This window comes from Orcinus orca, chromosome 1 (genome assembly GCF_937001465.1).
Source record: "Orcinus orca chromosome 1, mOrcOrc1.1, whole genome shotgun sequence".
Classification (NCBI taxonomy): Eukaryota; Metazoa; Chordata; class Mammalia; order Artiodactyla; family Delphinidae; genus Orcinus; species Orcinus orca.
This window is the reverse complement of record NC_064559.1, coordinates 48,635,242-48,657,526: the sequence shown is the minus strand read 5'-3', so window position 1 is coordinate 48,657,526 and position 22,285 is coordinate 48,635,242. Positions and strand designations below refer to the sequence as shown.

At 36.8% G+C, this 22,285-nt stretch overlaps 2 protein-coding genes across 3 annotated transcripts in view; one reads left to right on the top strand and one right to left on the bottom strand.

The window, feature by feature from the left end:
- The window catches only part of SHCBP1L (SHC binding and spindle associated 1 like), a 46,017-nt gene extending 29,840 nt beyond the window's left edge, over nucleotides 1-16,177 (bottom strand). Inside the window, exons 1-6 of one of the 2 annotated variants that reach the window (XM_049701795.1) lie at nucleotides 16,009-16,177; nucleotides 15,292-15,711; nucleotides 13,391-13,540; nucleotides 5,183-5,397; nucleotides 4,193-4,279; nucleotides 3,905-4,123 (exon numbers count right to left, since the gene is read on the bottom strand). In XM_049701795.1, the coding sequence (XP_049557752.1) occupies nucleotides 3,905-4,123; nucleotides 4,193-4,279; nucleotides 5,183-5,397; nucleotides 13,391-13,540; nucleotides 15,292-15,699 (1,079 nt within the window). In that variant the 5' untranslated portion in view covers nucleotides 15,700-15,711; nucleotides 16,009-16,177. Of the gene's footprint in view, nucleotides 1-3,904; nucleotides 4,124-4,192; nucleotides 4,280-5,182; nucleotides 5,398-13,390; nucleotides 13,541-15,291; nucleotides 15,838-16,008 lie in introns of those variants that run through there. The other variant, XM_004275204.4, reaches the window with a different exon arrangement.
- Nucleotides 1-22,285, top strand: part of NPL (N-acetylneuraminate pyruvate lyase) — a 216,786-nt gene that overhangs the window by 140,409 nt on the left and 54,092 nt on the right. The window lies entirely within an intron of this gene.

Here is a 22,285-nt window from a genome sequence, read left to right as displayed (position 1 = left end):
CTGCATCAGCAGGCGGACTCTCAACCACTGCACCAACAGGGAAGCCCTTTCACCATTATTAATTTAAATTTTTTTTCTGCTGCATTTCCTTTTTCTCTTCTGGTATTCCAATTACACATATGCTACATTCTTTGAAACTGTTCCACAGTTTTTGTATGTTTTGTTGTTTTTTCATTATTTTTTCTCTTTGCATTTCAGTTTGAGACAATGCAATTGACATATCTTCAAGCTTTCTGATTCTTTCCTCAGTTGTGTCCCATCTACTGGTGAGCCCTTCAAAGGTATTCTTCATTTCTATTTACAGTGTCTTTGATTTCTAGCATGATTTTTTAATTTGTTCTTACAGAGTCCATCTTCTGCTTACATTAGCCATCTGTTCTTGCAGGTTGTGTACTTTTTCCCATTAAAGTCCTTAACGTATTAATCATAGCTTTTTTTTTTTTTTCTTTTTGGCTGTACTGCACGGCATGCAGGATCTTAGTTCCCTGACCAGGGATTGAACCTGTGCCCCCTGCAGTGGAAGCACGCAGTCCTAACCACTGGACTGCCACGGAAGTCCCAATCACAGCTATTTTAAATTTCCTGTTTGGTTAATTCCAAAATCATACTTGAGTCTGGTTCTGATGCTTGCTTTCCCTCTTCAGACTTAGTTTTTTCTTGCCTTTTAGCATATCTTATAATTTTTTGTTGAAACCCACGCATGATGTATTGGCTAATAGGAAGTGAGGGAGATAGGCTTTTAGTGTGAGGTTTTATATTAATCCAACCAGGAGGTAGCCTGTGTTTGTTTGTTGTAGCTTTAGGTGTCAGAGGCTTCAAATTGCTGTAGTTTCCATATTTCTGTCTCCTCTCCTTTCCATATTTCTGTCTCCTCTCCTTTCCATATTTCTGTCTCCTCCTCTTCCTTTAAAACTACTCTTGGAAGAGTCTGCGTCTTACAGGTCTTTTAACTATAATCCAGTTATTATACTGGAATCCTGTTGGTGTGGTTTTAAGTTTCGGCAGAGAGGAAATGTTCTATATTCTTATGATTGATTTTCAGAATTTTACTGAGTCTGTATCACCAAACTGTGACCTTCACAAGTGTTTCTTAGTCTGCTCTTTACCCAGACAAGAAGGCTAGATGGGGCTAGAGTCAGGGAAATGCTCTTCCTCTAGGTGGGAAAAACCTCTGGTAAAGTCTTTTCCCCTGGAGAATAGATCTTTGTTATGGAAAATGCTCGGGGTATATTTCACAGTGGTTACTTTTCCCTTCACCCTGCCACAGTCATAATGGGATCTTTCTTGGCTCTTCACCTGAGAACCTAGTGAGACTCCTGGAGGTTAAACCCCACAAAGGTATGAGGTCTCCCTAAGAACTGCAGCTCCCCAGGAGTTTCTCTCATACTCGTTAACATTCAGCCTCCAGCAATCTATCAAAATTACCATTTAAGTCTTACAATTTATGGCTCTAGTGGATTCTGTTTGAGGTAAGCAGATCTTAGCTGTGACTCTTACCTTTCTCCAGATTTCAGGGTGGCAGTTTGTCCTGTGACCTCAGTTCTCTGATAGTTCCAAGAAAGTAATTTTCAAGTGTGTTCAGCTTTTTTCTTGTTGTAAGGATAGGACTGATAACTCACAAGCTCTTTGCATGTCAGAGCTGAATCTGGAAATCCTTGGTTCTATTTTATAGTTTTCATTTCTCTGTTGAGATTCTCTGTATACTTATGCTTTCCTTTAGTTCTCTGATATAGTTATAACAGCTGCTTTGAAGTCTTTGTCTGACAAATCTAACATCTGGGCCCACCCAAAATCAGATTCTATTAACTTCTTTTTTTCCTGAGGATAGATCTAAATTTCCGGTTTCTTTGCATACCTATTAATTTTGGGTTGAACACTGGAGATTTTGGATAATATACTCTGGTAACTCTGTGTTATGTTCTTCTGAGGATTGTTAGTCCTGTATTTTAGCAGGCAGTTAACTTGCCTGGCCTCAAAATGCAAAATGTTTTCCTTGAGGTATGTAGCAGCTGACATCTCTGCTCAGTTCTCTCACCTTCCATGTTTCGCTCTTATACTTCCTTATTTAGCAGAGTTCCCAGATTTCTCTCCCCTGCCATTGCTAGCAAAGTTTAGTGGACAGCCAAGGATCTGAGCAGAGTTTATGCTCAAATTTTGGGTCTCACTCCTTTTGCAGCTCTCTCACTTTCAGACTATCCCAACTAAATTTCCAGCTGCTCTGCCAGCACTGTCCTTTGTCACCTTGAAACAGTAAGATGCCATTTTTTTTGTTGCCTGGGCTATGAGAACTGGTGATGACCCTCAGAACAGAATGCCACAAGTTCCCATTTCTTACCCATTCCAAGGATAAACTTTTCTTGTTCCTGATGCTTTTGGTCATTTCATAGTGCCTTAAAATATTTGAAGACTTTTAATATATTTTGCCAGATATTATAATTGTTACCTATGGAAAGGTTTGACCAATTAACTCACTCCACCACCCCTGGAATAAGATTCTCTGTGATTATAACTTTTAAGATGAGAGGACTCTGTGTTGCCCTATACCATTAGAATATAAAGTCTAGTAACGATAACTTGTATTAAAATTCAACTTTCACTGAATCTGGATTTCTAGATAAGTGGATTTCAAAAATCTTATCTATACTGATTCCCCAAAGTAATCCTAAGATTTTGTTACACAGGAATCCCACTAACAATGAAACATCAAAAATGGGCACTAGAATGAGATTATTAGTGATTTTTAAAAAGTGCAAACTTGGGGACTTCCCTGGTGGTGCAGTGGTTAAGACTCCACACTCCCAATGCAGGGGCCTGGGTTCAATCCCTGGTCAGGGAACTAGATCCCACATGCGCACCACAACTAAGAGTTCGCATGCCGCAACTAAGACCCGGCACAACCAAATAAATAAACAAATAAGTAATTTTTTTTTTTTTTTAAAGGTCAAACTTGAGGGCTTCCCTGGTGGCACAGTGGTTGAGAGTCTGCCTGCCGATGCAGGGGACACGGGTTCGTGCCCCGGTCCGGGAAGATCCCACATGCCGCGGAGCGGCTGGGCCCGTGAGCCATGGCCACTGAGCCTGTGCATCCAGAGCCTGTCCTGTGCTCTGCAACGGGAGAGGCCACAACAGTGAGAGGCCCGCATACCGCAAAAAATAAATAAATAAATAAAAATTTAAAAAGGTCAAACTTGAAAGAAAATAGAATAAGAAAATATTTAGGCTAATAATTAATTGTTAGACAAGTAAAATATGGCTTAGAATTCCTAAGGCAAAGAATGAGTAATGGTGGAACACAAAGGAAGGAGCTTAACAACTTAGTATGAAATAGCCAAAAGTCCTTTGGCTCCAGTCAAGATTTTCCATTAATTTTGGGGTCATGAGCAAGAATTCCTCTTTCCCCTCTATTTCAAACAAAGACAGAAATATATACTTTACTGCACAGTAATGTAAAAATATTTTAATACATTTTGAAGTATTCTGGAGAATGATGCCAGTTAAATCTGCATTATTTTATTTAACATCAAAAAAACAACTTATTTTGGTTAGAAAAGAAATTAGGCAGCCAAATTAGTCAACTCTCTCTCTACTTTTCATTTTATATGTGGATGACGTCTACTTACTCTTTTCTTATGCTTTGGCCAAAATTAAGAAGGTAAAGGAGAAAGGTAAGGAAAGGACTAGATTTATGCGATTTTTTTCATCAAAAAACCCCAAAACAATGATTTCAGGGAATTCAGCTAATATAAAAATAATTTTCCAATATTGGTAGTTGCACCTGTGCTTATAAATTGGACATCTACTTTTATAATCTATTTCAATTAGGGTAACATATATGACAAGTGATATGATAAAAGAATGACCATGCAATCTTTTTGTTTCCATTTAAAATAGAACAAATTATTACCTGAGGCGTAAATCTTCCCACATTTTCAATAATCCACAGAGCATTACTATCTCATAGTACTTTTTCCAGCATTCAACAGCCTCTGCTGCAGATGGATCTTCTTTAATATTGCTCTGATACTCAATGAGCTCGATTCGCTTGTTTTTATACTTCTCCAAAGTTTTTTTGAAACGTTGTGCAATAGGACCAGGTATTGTTCCATCTTGTATATCACACCACCTGAAAAGTATGAGTATAGTTACAATGTTTATCTTACATAATGTGATGAATGCTTTTAACTATACTTACAAATTAATTCTTTCTTCAATCAAAGCAGTATAATTCTCACAACTTTCTTCATCATCCCAGTCCCTCCAAAGAAAGTCATAAAAAAACCTATGATAAATCAAATTGAGATGACAGTGATCAAAATCAGCCAGTACATGTTTAGAATTAAAAAGACATTCTGATGTCAGAAATCTTTATATGAAGCTTAATTGTTAAGAAAAATATTTCAAAATGATCTTTCAGTGAACTAATATTAAAAGTAAAACTTTATACATTAGATGATCTGCATTCTATTTCAAGTTACTACAGATAAGATAATGTTTCTTGAAGTGGGATTGTAAAATTCATGTTCCACATTTCATAGATTGTGGCTATGGCTTTGTTTACCAAAGAAATAATACTTGAGATATCATCATATTTTTATATTGGGGGAGTATTAGGAAAACAAAAACATGCCCCCAGTATTCTGTATTATGCTTACGTATAGCTTCTCTCAAATGATATCAACTTGTAAGAAGCAATCACAATGGGGATGAAGACATCAGGTATTTGTAATACCTTTAAATGTGAAAAATGAAATCTAATATATTTAAGATGCTTAAATATGAACAGAATTTAGTGGTTTTGTTTTTTGGATTTTGGGTTTTTTTTGGCTGTGCCGTGCAGCTTCCCAGAACTTAGTTCCCCGACCAGGGATTGAACCTGGGCCCCAGCAATGAAAGTGCTGAGTCCTAACCACTGAACTGCCAGGGAATTCCCTAGAATTTAGCATTACTTATCTCTAGAACTGTTCAAAATTCAATTTTTATAAAATGCAAGATCAAAAAACAGCAAACTTCCACAAGAGAGAATGTTTTAAGTAAAAGTTACAAGTATGTTCATTAAAAATAGAAAAATTGAATTCAGCAGTGAGTAAAAGTTAAATAAAGTGCCTATATGAACAAAACTTACATATTAAATTAACTTTTTGAATATGAGAATTGAACTTTCAGAAGAAATAACCTCTAATACCTTACAACTTCCAAGGCCAAAGCAATATCATGTGAATCAGAATCTTGTCCTTCAACAGGGTACACTTCCAAGAGAGGCACACTATGCTCTAGTTCTTCCAAAATCTCATCGACCAAATCCCTTGGAATATTTGCGATGTTAGAAGAAAAGGGCTCAGCAACAGAAACAGTAACTTTGAAACAAGATGATGAGCTTTGGCGTAGTTTACAAGTTACCTAAGATAAATATTATAAAATTTGTAATTATAAATGAAAGTAAACCACAAGAATTCTTTCTCAAATATGACCTACTTATAAAATTTCTTCTTTTAAATTTTTATGACTTCTCTAACAATCAACATACATAATAATAATAGATCAATATTGAATAAAATATAAACACAATTTTTCAAACTAATTCTTAAACAACATTAATTTTAAGGTTCATGAGAGGAATTGCCTATGTCCCACATTATTCTAAGTTTGAGTTGCCAGACTTTATAAAATAGTAGTATTAAAAAAAGTTTTTGGACTAATTTTGCCATAAAAGTATGTTTTTAAAAATCCTACTATCTATATTACATTATTTTTAAAAGAAAGGCTAATAAAGTACCAAAAAAAAGTAGAATGGACATAATCAAAAAATGAAATCCTAAAAAAAAAGGTAAAGTCCTTAGGTTGAATAAATTTAGCTTCATAAACTGCACACTGTATTGTGCTTACTTGTCTCATTTCACCACAATAGAGTGATAACCTCCAGCACGTCTGAAAATCAGTGCTGGAGAACCACTGAGTTGACAGTAGCTTTAAAAATTATTAAATTATGCTAAGTATTAACACAAAATTTAAAATTACAGAAGTTGGTAAAAGGGTACAAACTTTCAGCTATAAGGTGAATAAGGTCTGAGGATCTAATGTATAGCATAGTGACTATAGTTGATAACACTGTAGTATATATTTGAAATTTCCTAAGATAGAACTTAAATCTTTTCACCAAATAAGGGGGGGGGGTAAATATGTGAGGTGATGGATATGTTAATTAACTTAATGAAGGGAATCCTTTCACAATGTATATGGGTATATATATATATAAAATCATCATGTTATACACTCTATCCTACAATTTTGTTAGTTAAACCTCAATAAAGCTGAAAAAAATACACTTCCAATAATGAATTTTAAACATTTTCAAGTACATCTCCAATAAAATTATTTATTTTTAAGTAGATTTTATTTACCTAATGCTACTTATAGCAGCTTTATTCATAGCTGCCAAAACTTGGAAACAACCAAGATGCCCTTCAGTAGATGAATGGATAAATAAACTGTGGTACATCCAGGCAATGGAATATTATTCAGTGGTAAAAAGGAATGAGCCGTCAAGCCATGAAAGAACATGGAGGAACCTTAAATGCATATTACTAAGTGAAAGAAACCAACCTGAAAAGGCTATATATTATATGATATCCTTGAAAAGAGAAAATTTTTTCTACTCTTTTACTTAACTGATAGTGTAACTGGGTATAGAATTCTAGGTTAGGATATCACTTTTGTTGACAATATACTTACATAGCTTTTTAAAGTTAAGAACTTACTTTTGAGAAGTCCAATGCTATTCTGCCTCTTGATCATTTATATGAACTTATTGTTTTTCTCTCTGTAATCCTGCTCAACCTTCTCTTTGGCCCTCGTGTTCTCAAATTTCACTATGTGCTAGACAATCAGTGGGCCTTTTCAATTTAGAAATTCATGTCCTTTTGTTCTAGGAAACTTTCACAACTTGACAATTTTCTTTCCTCTGTCTGTTGTTCTTGTTTTCTCCTCTTCCTATTTCTCTCTCTCTCTCCTTCTCCTCTTCTTTTCTTCCCTCCCTCCCTCCTTCCTTTTCTCTCTCTAGAACATTTAATTGGATGTTGGACCCAATCCCCTAACTACTCTCCTCTCTTTCCTTTCCATTTCTTAGTCCTTCAGCTCTACTTTATGGGAGATTTTACTCCACTTTATCTTCTAATGCTTCTAATCCTTCTATTCAGTTTTTCACTTGCTGTTGTATTTTTATTTTCCAAAAGCTCTCTTTCTTTCTTGGAATTTTCCCATCATACAGGATCCAGTTCTTGTTTCATGAATGCTTTAGCTTGTCTCTTCTTTCTGAGAATATTAATAGTTTTATATATGTGTGTGTGTTTTTCTTCTCCCTGTCATCTGTTTCTTCCAAATGTCTCCTTTTCTGCTGTTTTAACCACTGTTTTGATATTTAAGTTTCCTCAAATGTCTGGTGACCCTTGGCTGTCTGCTCATATTTAAGAGTTGAGTACTATAAAGGTAATTGGAAGGTCTGTGTGGAACAAGTCTACTATGGATCCACTGTAAGATGTTCTGCCCAGGCTCTTTCCATGGGAACTTCATGTATCAGTATCTTTAGATCTTTTCTTTTGAACTGATCATAGAAGAATCTTTCAATTTTAATGCCTAGAGAGATATGCCTTAGCTGCCTGTGTTCTAGAAGGAGAATCAGGGTAGAAGACAGAGGATCCTAACATTCAGTACCAATGAAGTATCACAATCTTTTTTTCAGTGGGATACTCCCATCTTTAACCATGCTTCTCAAGCCAGCTTCTTAAATCTGTAGGTTTATGTCTTTTGCCAAATTTGGGGAATTTCAGCCATTATTTCTTTGAATATTTTTTTCAGCCCAATCTTTTCTTCTAGGACTCTGACGACATGAATTGTTATAGTCTAACATGGCCCTGAGGCTCCGTTTTTTATTTGTTTGCTTATTTTTTGGTTTTGGGGGTTTTTTTCATCTATTTTCTCTCAGGTGTTCAGTTAGGTCATTTCTATTATTCTACCTTCAAGTTTACTGATTGTTTCCTCTGTCTTCATTCTGTTGTTGAGCACATCCACTGAGTTTTTAATTGCAGTTACTATTTTTAGTTTTAGTTCTAAAACTTTGTTTCATTTTTTCTTTACATCATTTCATTTTCTTTATATCTTTCATTTACTTACTTTCTATTTCTTTGCTGAGACCTATTTTTTCATTTCACGTGTGTTCATAATTGCTCACTGATGCATTTTTATGATGGCTGCTTTAAAATCCTTATCAGATAATTCTAACATTTGTGTCATCTCAGTGTTGATGTCTATTGGTTTATCTCATTCAAGTTGAGATCTTCCTGGGTCTTAGAAGTGATTGAGAGTGATGACAAGTAATTTTCTATTGAAAACTGGACATTATGTGTATTACATTGTGAGAGTATTGATTTTATTTAAATCTTTTATTTTATCAGTCCTCCTCTGACACCAATCCGGCATGGAAAAGGGGCTTTGTTACTGCCAGATGGGGATGGAAGTCCATATTCTCTGCTCAGCCTCTGTTGATCCTGGAGGATGAGGGGGTTGTTCATTACTGCTATTCAGGGGTGGGAGTTCAGGTTTTCTATTAGGCCTCCACTGATACCACCCTGACTCAGAGAGAGGAGAGCACCTCATTACTGCTCCCTACGTTGTCTCCACTAACATCATGGGGGTGGTAGTGAAAGTTCTGATTCTCCATTAGACCTTTTCTGACACCATCCTTGCAGGGAGTGGAAGGAGTCCCTTTACCAGTGGGGGTGGTAGTCCGGGCTTCCCATGTAGTCTACACTGACATCATGGAAGGCAGGGAAAGTTCCTTATCACCCAGCTCCCCATTTTCTTCCCACTAGATCTTCTCTAACACCACTCTGGGAGTGGGGTTAGTGTGCCTTGTTACAACTTGGCAAGGGTGGAAGTGTAGGTTCTTCACTTTGTCTTTTCTTGCAAGATGGGAGTGAAGAGCAGCAGTTTTTTTTCTGTATTGTTTGGCTGTCCCTTTCCTAACTTTGACTAGAGAAAGCAGGCTTTTGAGCGGAATTTTTAATTTTTTTTCCTACACCTGTTGGTGTTTCCAGGTTTCCAGGTCCTCTAGTACACAGTCTAGGATACATGAAGCAAAGCCCAGGGAACTCATCATCATGTCATTCCTTGTGTCACAAGGTCCCTAGACAATCTGCCTCCTCTCCAACTTGCAGAGTCTTATGTTTATTTACACATATAATCCAGGGTTTTTAGCTGTACTTGATAGGAAGAATAGGGCAAAGTTTGTCTACTCCATCTTCCTGGAAGGGAAGTCTCTGTTTCTTAAATAGCTTTCAAGCTATTCTTCTTGAATTCAAGCTCCATCTTCAAGCCAATTCAAGTTCTCAGTACAGTCAATTCCTAAGCCTTTGGGGTTATGCAGTGTAAATCAAGTGTTTTGTTTTTTTCGGCTTTCCCTACTGTAAACAGAATTCAACTTTCTTAGCGCTACTAAGTCAGTTGTCATTTATTTATATGTTTTACACCTTCTAAATTGTGTTGCTATTGTCTCCTTTTCTATCTCTTGTCCTTGGGTACCTTTTAAAAAATCCCTTTGCTATCATTTTGGTGAAGGACTCTGGGGACAATACTATAAGAGAAGATACTACAAGTTTTCAGACAGGAAACAATGTATCAGCTGGACTTCCCTAGTGGCACAGTGGTTAAGAGTCCGCCTGCCAATGCAGGGGACACGGGTTCGAGTGCTGGTCCAGGAAGATCCCACATGCCACAGAGCACCTAAGCCCGCGAGCCACAACTGCTGAGCCCACGCACTGCAACTACTGAAGCTCGCAAGCCCAGAGCCTATTGCTCCGCAACAAGAGAAGCCACTGCAATGAGAAGCCTGCGCACCATAACGAAGAGTAGCCCCTGCTTGCTGCAACTAGAGAAAGCCCATGCGCAGCAACGAAGGCTCAACACAGCCACAAAAATATATACATATATTTTATATCTATATCTATATATCTATATCTATATCTATATCTATATCTATATATATCATCAAAGAATCAGTGACACTGGATTCTCAACCAGCAACACTGGAAGTTTGAAGACAATGGAATAGAATTTTACAAATTCTGGGCATGAAATCAAACCTAGAATTTGTGTATCCAGTTAATCTGTCAAATAAACTTGAAGATCTGTAAAGATATTTTCAAGCACACAATATCACAAAAATTTTATCTACTTTGTGCCCTTACCCGTGAAGCTATTAGGATAAGATCCTTGGCCAAAATGAGAGAATAAACTAAGAAAAAAGCAATTTGGGGAAATAGGTTATTTACACAAGAGAATGATGAAAGAAATTTCTAGGATGATCATGGAGGGAGATCCCAAAAGCTGTCCAGCAGGTCTAGAGATCACCAAGTTTTAAAACAGGCTTTAAAACCAAGGAGCCTATTACTGGAGTTGGGAGTGTGTGGAAATAGCCGCGATGCAAGCTGTGAATGTTGAGCACAGCCCAAAGTTACTATTTCCTCTTTACAACTATGATATAGCAGAATCAGGTAAATAACCAATTTCCAGAATCCACTGAGAATTCCCTTCAACATCTGCAAATTAAAGATTCTCTAAGCCTTCATCAAGGGATATAAACAAAATTTTAAAGCATGTTCTCCAAGAAAGCTTACTGATGGTGACTAGACATGCTTTTTTTACAAAATTTTAAAAAATCAACCAAAATTCTGTCGTCAGAGATAACCACTGTTAACCTTTTGCTCTTTATCTTCCAGTTTTATTCCTATGTACTTCGTTGGATCATACTGTATATTTAGTTTTGTGTCTTCTGTTTTACTTTATGTACACAATGGGCATGTTCCAAATCATTAAGAGTTTTTTTGTTATCATAAGTTTTATAACTACATGATATTCTATCTTATGAATAAATTATCATTTATTTGACCCATATCCTATTATTAAACTTTTATGGTCTTCCCAATTTTTTATTGTATAAATGACTTGATTACCTTAAATACATTAAATCTTTTTCTACATTTATGATTTCTATAGAATGAATTTCTAGAAATAAAATGAACATTTTTAATTTTTATTTATTTTTCTGTGCAGTGGGGTCTATTTATTTCTTACTATTTTTATTTCTTCCAGCTTTATTGAGAAATAACTGACTTACAACAAATAAACTATTTTAAAGTTCTTAATATATTTTACCAAATTGCTTTCTACAGAGGTTATAAAAAAGTTTCCTTACTATTTGGCCCACTTTGTAACAAAGAAGGATATGCTAGATTTCCTTCCAATCAAATATTATATTTCCAAGCCTTTTCTCTTTGTTGTATGGATCTGTATTAGGCAGAATAATGGCCCTCAAATGGTCCCCTACTACTTAGAACCTGTGAATATATTACTTTACAAGGCAACAGGGACTTTACAGATGTAATTATGGTTAAGGAATTGAGATGGGGAAGTTCTCTTGGATTACCCAGTTGGGCCCATTCTAATCATGAGTCTTTTAAAATGGAAGCACCTTTCTAGACTGTAGGGAACCAGAGAGAGAGTGTGAGAAGGACTTTGAAAATGGATAAAGGGGGCCACAAGTCATGGAATGCAGGTACCTTATAAAGGCTGGAAAAGACAGGGAAACAGATTTTCCCCTAGAGCTTCCAGAAAGGAATAAGCCCTGTCTACTCCTTGATTTTCACCCAATTAGTCCCATGTCAGATTCCTTTCCTATAGAATTGTAAAAGAACAAATTTATATTAAGCCACCAAATTTGTGGTAATTTGTTGCAGCAGCAATAGAAAAACTAATATAGCATCTAAAGCTAAAGCCAGAGATTGAGGTCCATAGGAATAGATTATTGTAACTTCAGAACAAGGAGCATTATACAGCACTGTTGATATTTCGATTCAAGTAAGACTAAAGAAGTGGAGGCAGACAAAACCACCAAATGTGAATTGTGCAGCACAATCTTAAGAGGTCCCAAGAGCTAGTCTCAATGCCTTGTAATGCAAATTAGAATCTGCCAATATGTTATTCTGCTTTTCTTCTGTTCTCGCTTTTCTTCCCACCTTTCTAATGTTTAAAGGACGTTAGCATTTCGTAGAGGATTTTAAAGCAATCTAATTATGTGTAATCTTGTTTGTTATTTTTGGAATAAGGAAGAGAGTAAATATATTGCATGTAAAATCTTAGAACTTGATAGAATTTTTGGATAACCTAATCCAGTGAGTTTCCATGTAACTTTAGGGATCTTGAAAAGTTTTATGGAATGTAGGGGCTATCATGTGATGTTGAGAGAGAAGCCAAGCAATTGCTATGTTACCATCCCTCATTTCAATCAGGAATGTTCCACTTTAATATGTTGTATATGTGGGACTTCCTCATAAAACTTGACTGAAAAAGCCCAAACTTATACTGTTAAAAAATTTTTTTCAGATACTATAGAGTCCACCTCCTCTTATTTTATCCACATGAAAAAAGTCCAAAGAAGTTATGAAAGTTCTAGGCAAAATCTACTCAAAATCTGAAGTTGGTCAAACCTCAAAGGACCACTAAAAATAGAGTATTATTGGAAAATTAATCCCAAGACTTTCATATTCTTTTGTAGCAGCTATGACTGAAAATATGCCATCTTTTACTGTAAAAATACCACTAATTTACTTTTCCATATAACACAGAATTGAATTGTTTTCAGGCAGTGTGCAATGTAATGAGTTTCAAACACAATTTTTTCTTGTCACCGAAACCACAGATTTGAAATATCTATCTGAAACAGGGGTACCATTTGTGATTGTAAATATTGATTTCTATACAAGGATAATTAACCTTTAAGTGAATTGAATTTATCATGTCAAATGTGCTACAATATTTAACATATAGACCTATAAAAGCAAAATTGTATCAGCTGAAGGTTTGGAAGTGGATGTATTATACTAAAAGGGCACTTTTCATAGGAAAATATTTCAAATTTTACCAATAGTTTTCTGATCTATTTTTTTCTTTCCTAATGTAACTAAACCTCATAATTCAGATAAATGAAGATTAAAGAGAAATGATGGGGGAAAAAGGCCCAAGTTAATTAAAGCCTAAGTTACTAAATTTTAAGAAATGTACTTTATTTTTATGTTATTTGAGCAATTAAAACTAGGCTAATAAATATTATGTAATACTACTAGATTTGATTTAATGACAACTGTTTATAGGTAAATGGGTGCTAATATCCCTCCTTACCTTCTTTTTACACTATTAATTTGCTTAGAAACTTAAAATAGAAGTAAACTTTTGTCAACCTTTGTTTAAGTATCAAAGCCTCAAATTAATAAGGTTACATTTTGGTCTTAAAAAGAACTGATAATTTCACTCAAAGAACAAGGATCAGGTGAAAATTATTTACCTCAACCAGTATACCAACAAAAGAAATAGAAGCTTCTTCATATTTCACAAAGAATAACTCAGGATTAGTTTTCCAGACTCCAAGCCATTTGCCTTTCAACTTTAATTTTTCTGATAGGTATCTACACATAGCATCATCAGCATCTTCTGCCTAGCAAAAGAAAAAATAGATACATATAAATATATGAAATTATAGATTTATATATTTTTTTACTGATTTCTATTTAAATATGAAACCGATATACCCTTAAATAATGAAAAACCTGGGAAATAATAGATTTTTAACTGAATCTATATTTAATGGAAAATAGAAACATTAAAAAATTAAAATAAATTTAAAAGAGATCTATTCACTCAATAGAGTAATTCAGAGATGAGACATCTACTTATTATGTTTTAAGTAACTGGTTTTATTAATCCACTGAGCAAAAAGTATACTGTAATTATACATATAAAAACATAGTTATTATCATGTTAAAAAACAGTAATGACTTTTTCTGAACTTTAAAGATTTATTGACTTTATTTAAAATTTATTCAGTACATAAAAATTTAAAATAGAAATCTACTCTATAAACAAATGAGCATTTTAAGCATTCAATAAATATCTGCCCATTTGATTTTCTACATTTCAATTCAGCAACCTCAGGATGATAAGTAATATAAACTATTATGAAACTCAGTCATTAGACCCTGACTGATTAATGACACTGTGATTTATATAAATGTTTTTCAATTGCCTTTAAGAGGTCTAGCCTTCTCCAACCTCGAATATCAAATATAAGTTGGTCATTAAGTACCATTCTAGTTTTATGGTAACAGTATTTTTAAAATTTTTCTTCTGATTATAAAATATGGTTAACCTACAGAAAATCTGCAAAATACAGATAATATAAGGAAAACAAAAACCACCCCTAATCCTGACAGCCAGAATAACCATTGTTGATATTTTGGTGCATTTCCTTCCAGTCTTTTTTCTATGCATATATTCATCCATACATATGAAGCATATGTTTTGTCTTCTGATTTTTTTTCCTTAACATTATAGCATAAGCATATCTATAGTTTCTGAAAACATAATTTTTACAGCTGCATGATTTTCCATTACATGAAGCCACCACAAGTTCTTTACAGCCCCCATAGTTGGAAATTTAGTTTCTAGTTTTTAAATTTTATAAACATCGGTGCAATGAAATCCTTGTACACAAATTCTTCTGCTATAACTTAAAAAAAGAAAAAACAGATTAGAAGAAACAATATTTGCTCTATTCAGTATTACCAAGTATGTATCTTCTTTACAAAACCTCATTCCACATCCTAGACTGATGGCTGGGAACCACTCTTAAAGTGTAAACGTTTTGAGTTATTGTAGTGTAAAAGTCAAGGCTAAGTAACCTTATCCTTACGCTTGGGCACAGATTGTTAACGAAAACACTAAGATGCATACCTGGGCACTGATAACCTCTCAGAAAACCAGAAAACACTATGTGATCTGTTTGAAGGAAAATCGAATTGGAACTCTTTTAACAGGGCCTGGGAACCTCCAACAAGGTGGAAGCCCTGGAAGTGTGGAGTAAATTTACTTTTTTTTTTTTGTGGTACGCGGGCCTCTCACTGTTGTGGCTTCTCCCGTTGCGGAGCACAGGCTCCGGACGCGCAGGCTCAACGGCCATGGCTCACGGGCCCAGCCGCTCCGCGGCATGTGGGATCTTCCCGGACCGGGGCACGAACCCGTGTCCCCTGCATTGGCAGGCGGACTCTCAACCACTGCGCCACCAGGGAAGCCCCGTAAATTTACTTTTTGAAATGCAGGGTTTCTTTGTGCCCTCTGTACCCCCATCAGCATAGGAGGAAGACCCGAGTCCCCCTGGATTCCCGTCCGTTTTCTTCTCCTTCTCCTCACCTTGCAGCCCTGCAGCACCTCGTCGCAATACAGGGCCACCTTCTCCTCCCGCCACATACCCCTCATGGGGGACACGCAGACTGGGGGCAGTGGCTGCGCCTTCTCGTCATCCTCCTCCGGCACCGACAGAAGGGGCTCCTCTTCCTCCTCCTCGGGCCCCTGTCCCCGGCCCTCGGCCTGAGAGCCCGGCAGGAGCTGGAGCCGCCGCTGGGCCGCCTCCCGGACGGCTTTCCGCTTCACGGGGCGAGGGGAGGCCACCACCCACCGCACGGCAGACGCGGCGCTCTTCAGGGTCCCCGCCTCCACCGAGTCCCCGGTGAGCGCGGAGACAGCCTTCTCGCCTCGCTGCCCGGGGCTGACGGTTCGGACCGAGTCTTCAGGCACCGTGGCTCTGGATCCCGACGCCATCTCCTCAGCACCCTGCGGGCCAGCGGCAACCGTTAGTCGCTTTACGGCCCGGACCGCGCGGGCCAATGGGCGAGCAACGAGCGCGGCGGCTCGAGGGGATCCCGCCTGGAGGGAGTTAGGGGATGGGGTGGTGGGCGCGGGTCCGGGTGTCGCGGGTGGTTCTGGGGCTTGGAGGTAGGTAGGGATACTGTGGGGCGCGACGGGGCGTGGGGGAAGGAAGCTTCTGGGCCAGCTGTTGGCGGGCGGGGTAGGGGCGCCACTAGATGATGCCCACTCCGCGGGCGCTGGCTCTAACCTCACCCTACTCACCTCAGAACCATCCAGAGACAGACTTCTCTCCCCATGGGGGGTTTTTATGGGGTCCTCACACGTTTTCAGGGTGATTGTGCGTCACCCTCCAGGTCCTCATGACCTAACGAATGTAGGTGGTACCTAACCCTCTATACACGCGTGTCTGCACAAACACAACCTGGAGGAAAATTTATTTTTATACTGGGTGGTGATGATAACTACAACTTTCTGGTTATTACTAGAGTTAACTCCAGTGTCAAATTCAACGATGTAGGTTTCCTCCAACATATTCACAGGGTTCCCAAAATAAAATTTCTTTTACATTTTAAGCAAGACATTTTCTGCCAAGAAGGATAGGTTAGTCTATTTTCATGCCCCTATTGTGTTGCTCAAAATTCTCACGTGAAAGATTATATTATGTAACTGTTAAACTGGACGCAAATTTCCAGCTGGGAATAATGTGTGCAAACTATAACACTTTAATAATAAAAGTCTGCTCAAGATGATACTTTGGAGAACAGAGACCATTCGTTTCTGTGATTTTACTATTGAATGTACGTTGAGCCAACTGGAATAACTTTTGTTTACAGTCTAGCTGTGAAATACTGCATAGGGGCTGACAGCACGCAAGGAGAGGAACACCATTGGGAAAACACCTGCCTGCCTTACCCGTGATCTGGAAGGACACTGTGTTAAATTTGGAGTCTATTTTAAGGTAAATATTAGTATTAATATCGTGTAACTATAGTTCAGGGAATAATTACAACATTCATCATGTTTAACTCTAAGTTTATTTCTTTTGTCAGAAGTCCTGGATTTTTAAAAAAATGATCCCACGCTGTAGATTTTACTCACCAAAAGTAAAATCAGTTACACAAGCATCTCTTGAAAAAGTTTGTTTTTAATAAAATTTGGGTTTTTTATTCTTAGGTTCAGAATAATAGAGACCACTTGTCTTAGTCAGAAGTTCGAAAACAACAACAACCTCCCACCAAAAAAAGAGAAAGAAAACAAATATTTGTTAGGAACCTGCTACGTGCCAGGCAATGCATAAATGCCAAGTCATAGAAATAAAAGACAAAATTCTTATCCTCATAATCGTAGTGAAGGGTGCAGATAGGTGAATAGATGATTGTGTTTGGTAAGGACCATGATAAAAATATATATACATATATAAGTATACACATATGTATGTATATACAAATATATGTATATATATATTTTTTTTCCACATTGTGAGAAAAAGGGACTTTTCTTCCCAGAAGGGATACTTAACCTAAATCTTGATTATGAAAGCAGTATCTGTTCCCTGAGCCAATTTTGCAGTACAGAAAAGCATAAGAAAGAAGAAAATTTAAATAACTTTTTCTTCTTATTGCAATGCCTGGCAACAACAGCTGCTAAATTTGGTAATATTTTCTTTCAGTATTGTTTCCTATCATATTATTACAAAGTTTTGTTCCTATTAACTTCATTTTGTTTTTTATTTAGTGTATCATAAGCATTTTCTTATCATTACAAATTATTTAAACACATCATTTTCAATAGCTACATACAATTTTTTTGTATGGATGTAATTTCCTTAAACCTATACTTTCAGATATTTGGGTTATATTAATTTTTATAATAATAAATATGCCATTTTTAATATCTTTGTGCATAAATTTTTGAAAATTTCAGATCCCCTCACACCACCCCCAGGGAAAAGTGGGATTCCTGAACCAATTTAAGGCTCTCAGTATTGCAAAATTGTTTCCAAAAAAGGATGCATTAATTTCTACTTCACTTAGCAGATAAGATTCCCAGATGGGCTGTTATGAAATAGAAGTAGACTATAGGCGCCTACGGCAGGGGTAGAATGGAGGATGGAGTAGGGTGAACATTCTAGGAAGAGAGAGTTGTTAATGGTTTTACAGAGGGGTAAAATAACTTGGCCTAGGTAGGTTGGTATTGCTGGAGTAGAGGGGACAAATTGAATAAAACCTCAGGTTGGAAAACACACAAAAGCCATATCACAAAGGGTCACATATATGATGTCTGTAAGGAGTTGAATTCTAACCATACTGATGAACTGTCCCTTACCCTACTTTATATTCCACTCTCTGATCCAGCACCCTCAGTATCCATTCCCATATAAACTTTCCCACCTCCTTCCATTACATATGGGCCACTCCTTCAGTGTCCTTGTCTTCCCTTAGCAGACCCAATACTCCCCTGGCTGAGTTATGTTGTATCTTTTTTTTTTTTAATCACCCAAAAGATCTCCTATAAAATAAATTCTTAGGCAAAGAGATAGAATATGATTAAAGTACACACACACACACACACACACACACACACACACACACACATCATAGAAAAAACAGTTAGGGACTTCCCTGGTGGTGCACTGGTTAAGAATCCACCAGCCAATGCAGGGGACACGCGTTCGAGCCCTGGCCTGGGAAGATCCCACATGCCGCAGAGCAACTAAGCCTGTGTGCTTCAACTACTGAGCCTGCGCTCTAGAGCCCGCAAGCCACAACTACTGAGCACACGTGCCACAACTACTGAAGCCAGTGTGGCTAGAGCCCATGCTCTGCAACAAGAGAAGCCACCACAATGAGAAGCAGACGCACCACAATGAAGAGTAGCCCCTGCTCACCACAACTAGAGAAAGCCCACATGCAGCAATGAAGACCCAACGCAGCCAAAAATAAAAAAATAAAAATTAATTAATTAATTTAAAAAAACAGTTAATAGGAGTATACCTAGAGATGAACCAGATACTGAAATTAACATATGAAGTCTTTTTTTTATTTAATTTTTTTATACAGCAGGTTCTTATTAGTTATCTGTTTTATACATATTAGTGTATATATGTCAATCCCAATCTCCCAATTCATCCCACCACCACCACCCACCCCCGCTTTCCCCCCTTGGTGTCCATACCTTTGTTCTCTACATCTGTGTCTCTGTTTCTGCCTAGCAAACCAGTTCATCCATACCATTTTTCTAGATTCCACATGTATGCATGAATATACAATATTTGTTTTTCTCTTTCTGACTTAGTTCACTGTCTATGACATTCTCTAGGTCCACCCACATCTCTACAAATGACCCAATTTCATGGCTGAGTAATAGTGCATTGTATATATGCAGCACATCTTCTTTATCCATTCATCTGTCGATGGGCATTTAGGTTGCTTCCATGACCTGGCTATTGTAAATAGTGCTGCAGTGAACACTGGCATGCATGCGTCTTTTTGAATTATGGTTTTCTCAGGGTATATGCCCAGTAGTGGGATTGCTGGGTCATATGGTAATTCTATTTTTAGTTTTTTAAGCAACCTCTATACTGTTCTCCATAGTAGCTGTATCAATTTACATTCCCACCAACAGTGCAAGAAGTTTCCCTTTTCTCCACACCCTCTCCAGCATTTGTTGTTTGTAGATTTTCTGATGATGTCCATTCTAACAGGTGTGTGGTGAGAACTCATTGTAGTTTTGATTTGCATTTCTCTAATAATTAGTGATGTTGAGCAGCTTTTCATGTGCCTCTTGGCCATCCGTATGTCTTCTTTGGAGAAATGTCTATTTAGGTCTTCTGCCCATGTTTTGATTGGGTTTTTTGTTTTTTTAATGTTGAGGTGCATGAGCTGTTTATATATTTTGGAGATTAATCCTTTGTCAGTTGATTTGTTTGCAAATATTTTCTGAGGGTTGTCTTTTCATTGTGTTTATAGTTTCCCTTGCTGTGCAAAAACTTTTAAGTTTCATTACATCCCATGTGTTTATTTTTGTTTTTATTTTCATTACTCTAGGAGGTGGGTCGAAAAAGATCTTGCTGTGATTTATGTCAAAGAGTGTTCTTCTATGTTTTTCTCTAAGAGTTTTATTGTGTCCAGTCTTAAATTTAGGTCTTTAATCCATTTTGAGTTTATTTTTGTGTATTGTGTTAGGAAGTGTTCTAATTTCATTTTTTACACGTACTTGTCCAGTTTTCCCAGCACCACTTATTGACGAGACTGTCTTTTCTCCACTGTATATCCTCGCCTCCTTTGTCATACATTAGTTGACCATAGGTCCGTGGGCTTATCTCTGGGCTTTCTATCCTGTTCCATTGATCTATATTTCTGTTTTTGTGCCAGTACCATACTATCTTGATTACTGTAGCTTTGTGATATAGTTTGAAGTCGGGGAGCCTAATTCCTCCAACTCCGTTTTTCTTTCTCAAGATTGCTTTGGCTATTCGGGGTCTTTTGTGCCTTCATACAAATTTTAAGAGTTTTCGTTCTACTTCTGTAAAAGCTACCACTGGTAACTTGATAGGGATTGCATTGAATCTGTAGATTGCTTTGGGTAGTATAGTCATTTTCACAATATTGATTCTTCCAATCCAAGAACATGGTATATCTCTCCATCTGTTTGTGTCATCTTTGATTTCTTTCATCAGTGTCTTATAATTTTCTGAGTACAGGTCTTTTACCTCCTTAGGTAGGTTTATTCCTGGGTATTTTATTCCTTTTGTTGCAATGGTGAATAGGATTGTTTCCTTAATTTCTCTTTCTGATCTTTCATTATTTGTGTATAGGAATGCAAGAGATTTCTGTGCATTAATTTTGTATCCTGCAACTTTACCAAATTCATTGAAGAGCTCTAGTAGTTTTCTGGTGGCATCTTTAGGATTATCTATGTTTAGTATCATGTCATCTGCAAACAGTGACAGCTTTTCTTCTTTTCTGATTTGTATTCCTTTTATTTCTTTTTCTTCTCTGATTGCCATGGCTAGGACTTCCAAAACTATGTTGAATAATAGTGGTGAGAGTGGACATCCTTGTTTTGTACGTGATCTTAGAGGAAATGCTTTCAGGTTTTCCACCATTGAGAATGATGTTTGCTGTGGGTTAGTCATATATGGCCTTTATTACGTTGAGGTAGGTTCCCTCTATGCCCACGTTCTGGAGAGTTTTTATCATAAATGGGTGTTGAATTTTGTCAAAAGCATTTTCTACATCTATTGAGATGATCATATGGTTTTTATTCTTCAGTTTGTTAATATGGTATATTGCATTGATTGATTTGCATATATTGAAGAATCCTTGCATCCCTGGGATAAATCCCACTTGATCATGGTGTATGATCCTTTTAATGTGTTGTTGGATTCTGTTTGTTAGTATTTTGTTGATGATTTTTGCATCTATATTAGTGATATTGGTCTGTAATTTTCTTTTTTGGTAGTATTTTTGTCTGGTTTTGGTGTCAGGGTAATTGTGGCCTTGTAGAATGAGTTTGGCACTTTTCCTTCCTCTGCAATTTTCTGGAAGAGTTTGAGAAGGATGGGTGTTAGCTCTTCTCTAAATGGTTGACAGAATTTGCCTGTGAAGCCATCTGGTCCTGGACTTCTGTTTGTTGTGAGATTTTTAATCCCAGTTTCAATTTCATTACTTGTGATTGGTCTGTTCATATTTTCTATTTCTTCCTGGTTCAGTCTTGGAAGGTTATACCTTTCTAAGAATTTGTCCATTTCTTCCAGGTTGTCCATTTCGTTGACATAGAGTTGCTTGTAGTAGTCTCTTAGGATGCTTTGTATTTCTGAGGTGTCTCTTGTAACATCTCCTTTTTCATTTCTAATTTTATTGATTTGAGTCCTCTCCCTCTTTTTCTTGATGAGTCTGGCTAAAGGTTTATCAATTTTGTTTATCTTCTCAAAGAACCAGCTTTTAGTTTTATTGATCTCTGCTATTGTGTACTCTGTTTCTAATTCATTTATTTCTGCTCTGATCTTTATGATTTCTTTCCTTCTGCTAACTTTGGGTTTTGTTTGTTCTTCTTTCTCTAGTTCCTTTAGGTGTAAGGTTAGATTGTTTATTTGAGATTTTTCTTGTTTCTTGAGGTAGGATTGTATTGCTTTAAACTTCCCTCTTAGAACTGCTTTTGCTGCGTCCCATAGGTTTTGGATCGTCATGTTTGCATTGTCATTTGTCTCTAGGTATTTTTTGATTTCCTCTTTGATTTCTTCAGTGATCTCTTGGTTATTTAGTTACATATAGTTTAGCCTCTATGTGTTTGTGTTTTTTTCGTTTTTTTCCCCTGTAATTGATCTCTAATCTCATAGCGTTGTGGTTGGAAAAGACACTTGGTATGATTTCAATTCTTTTAAATTTACCAGGGCTTGATTTGTGACCCAAGATGTGATCTATCCTGGAGAATATTCCGTTTGCACTTGAGAAGGAAGTGTAATCTTCTGTTTTCACATGGAATGTCCTATATATATCAATTAAATCTATCTGGTCTGTTGTGTCATTTAAAGCTT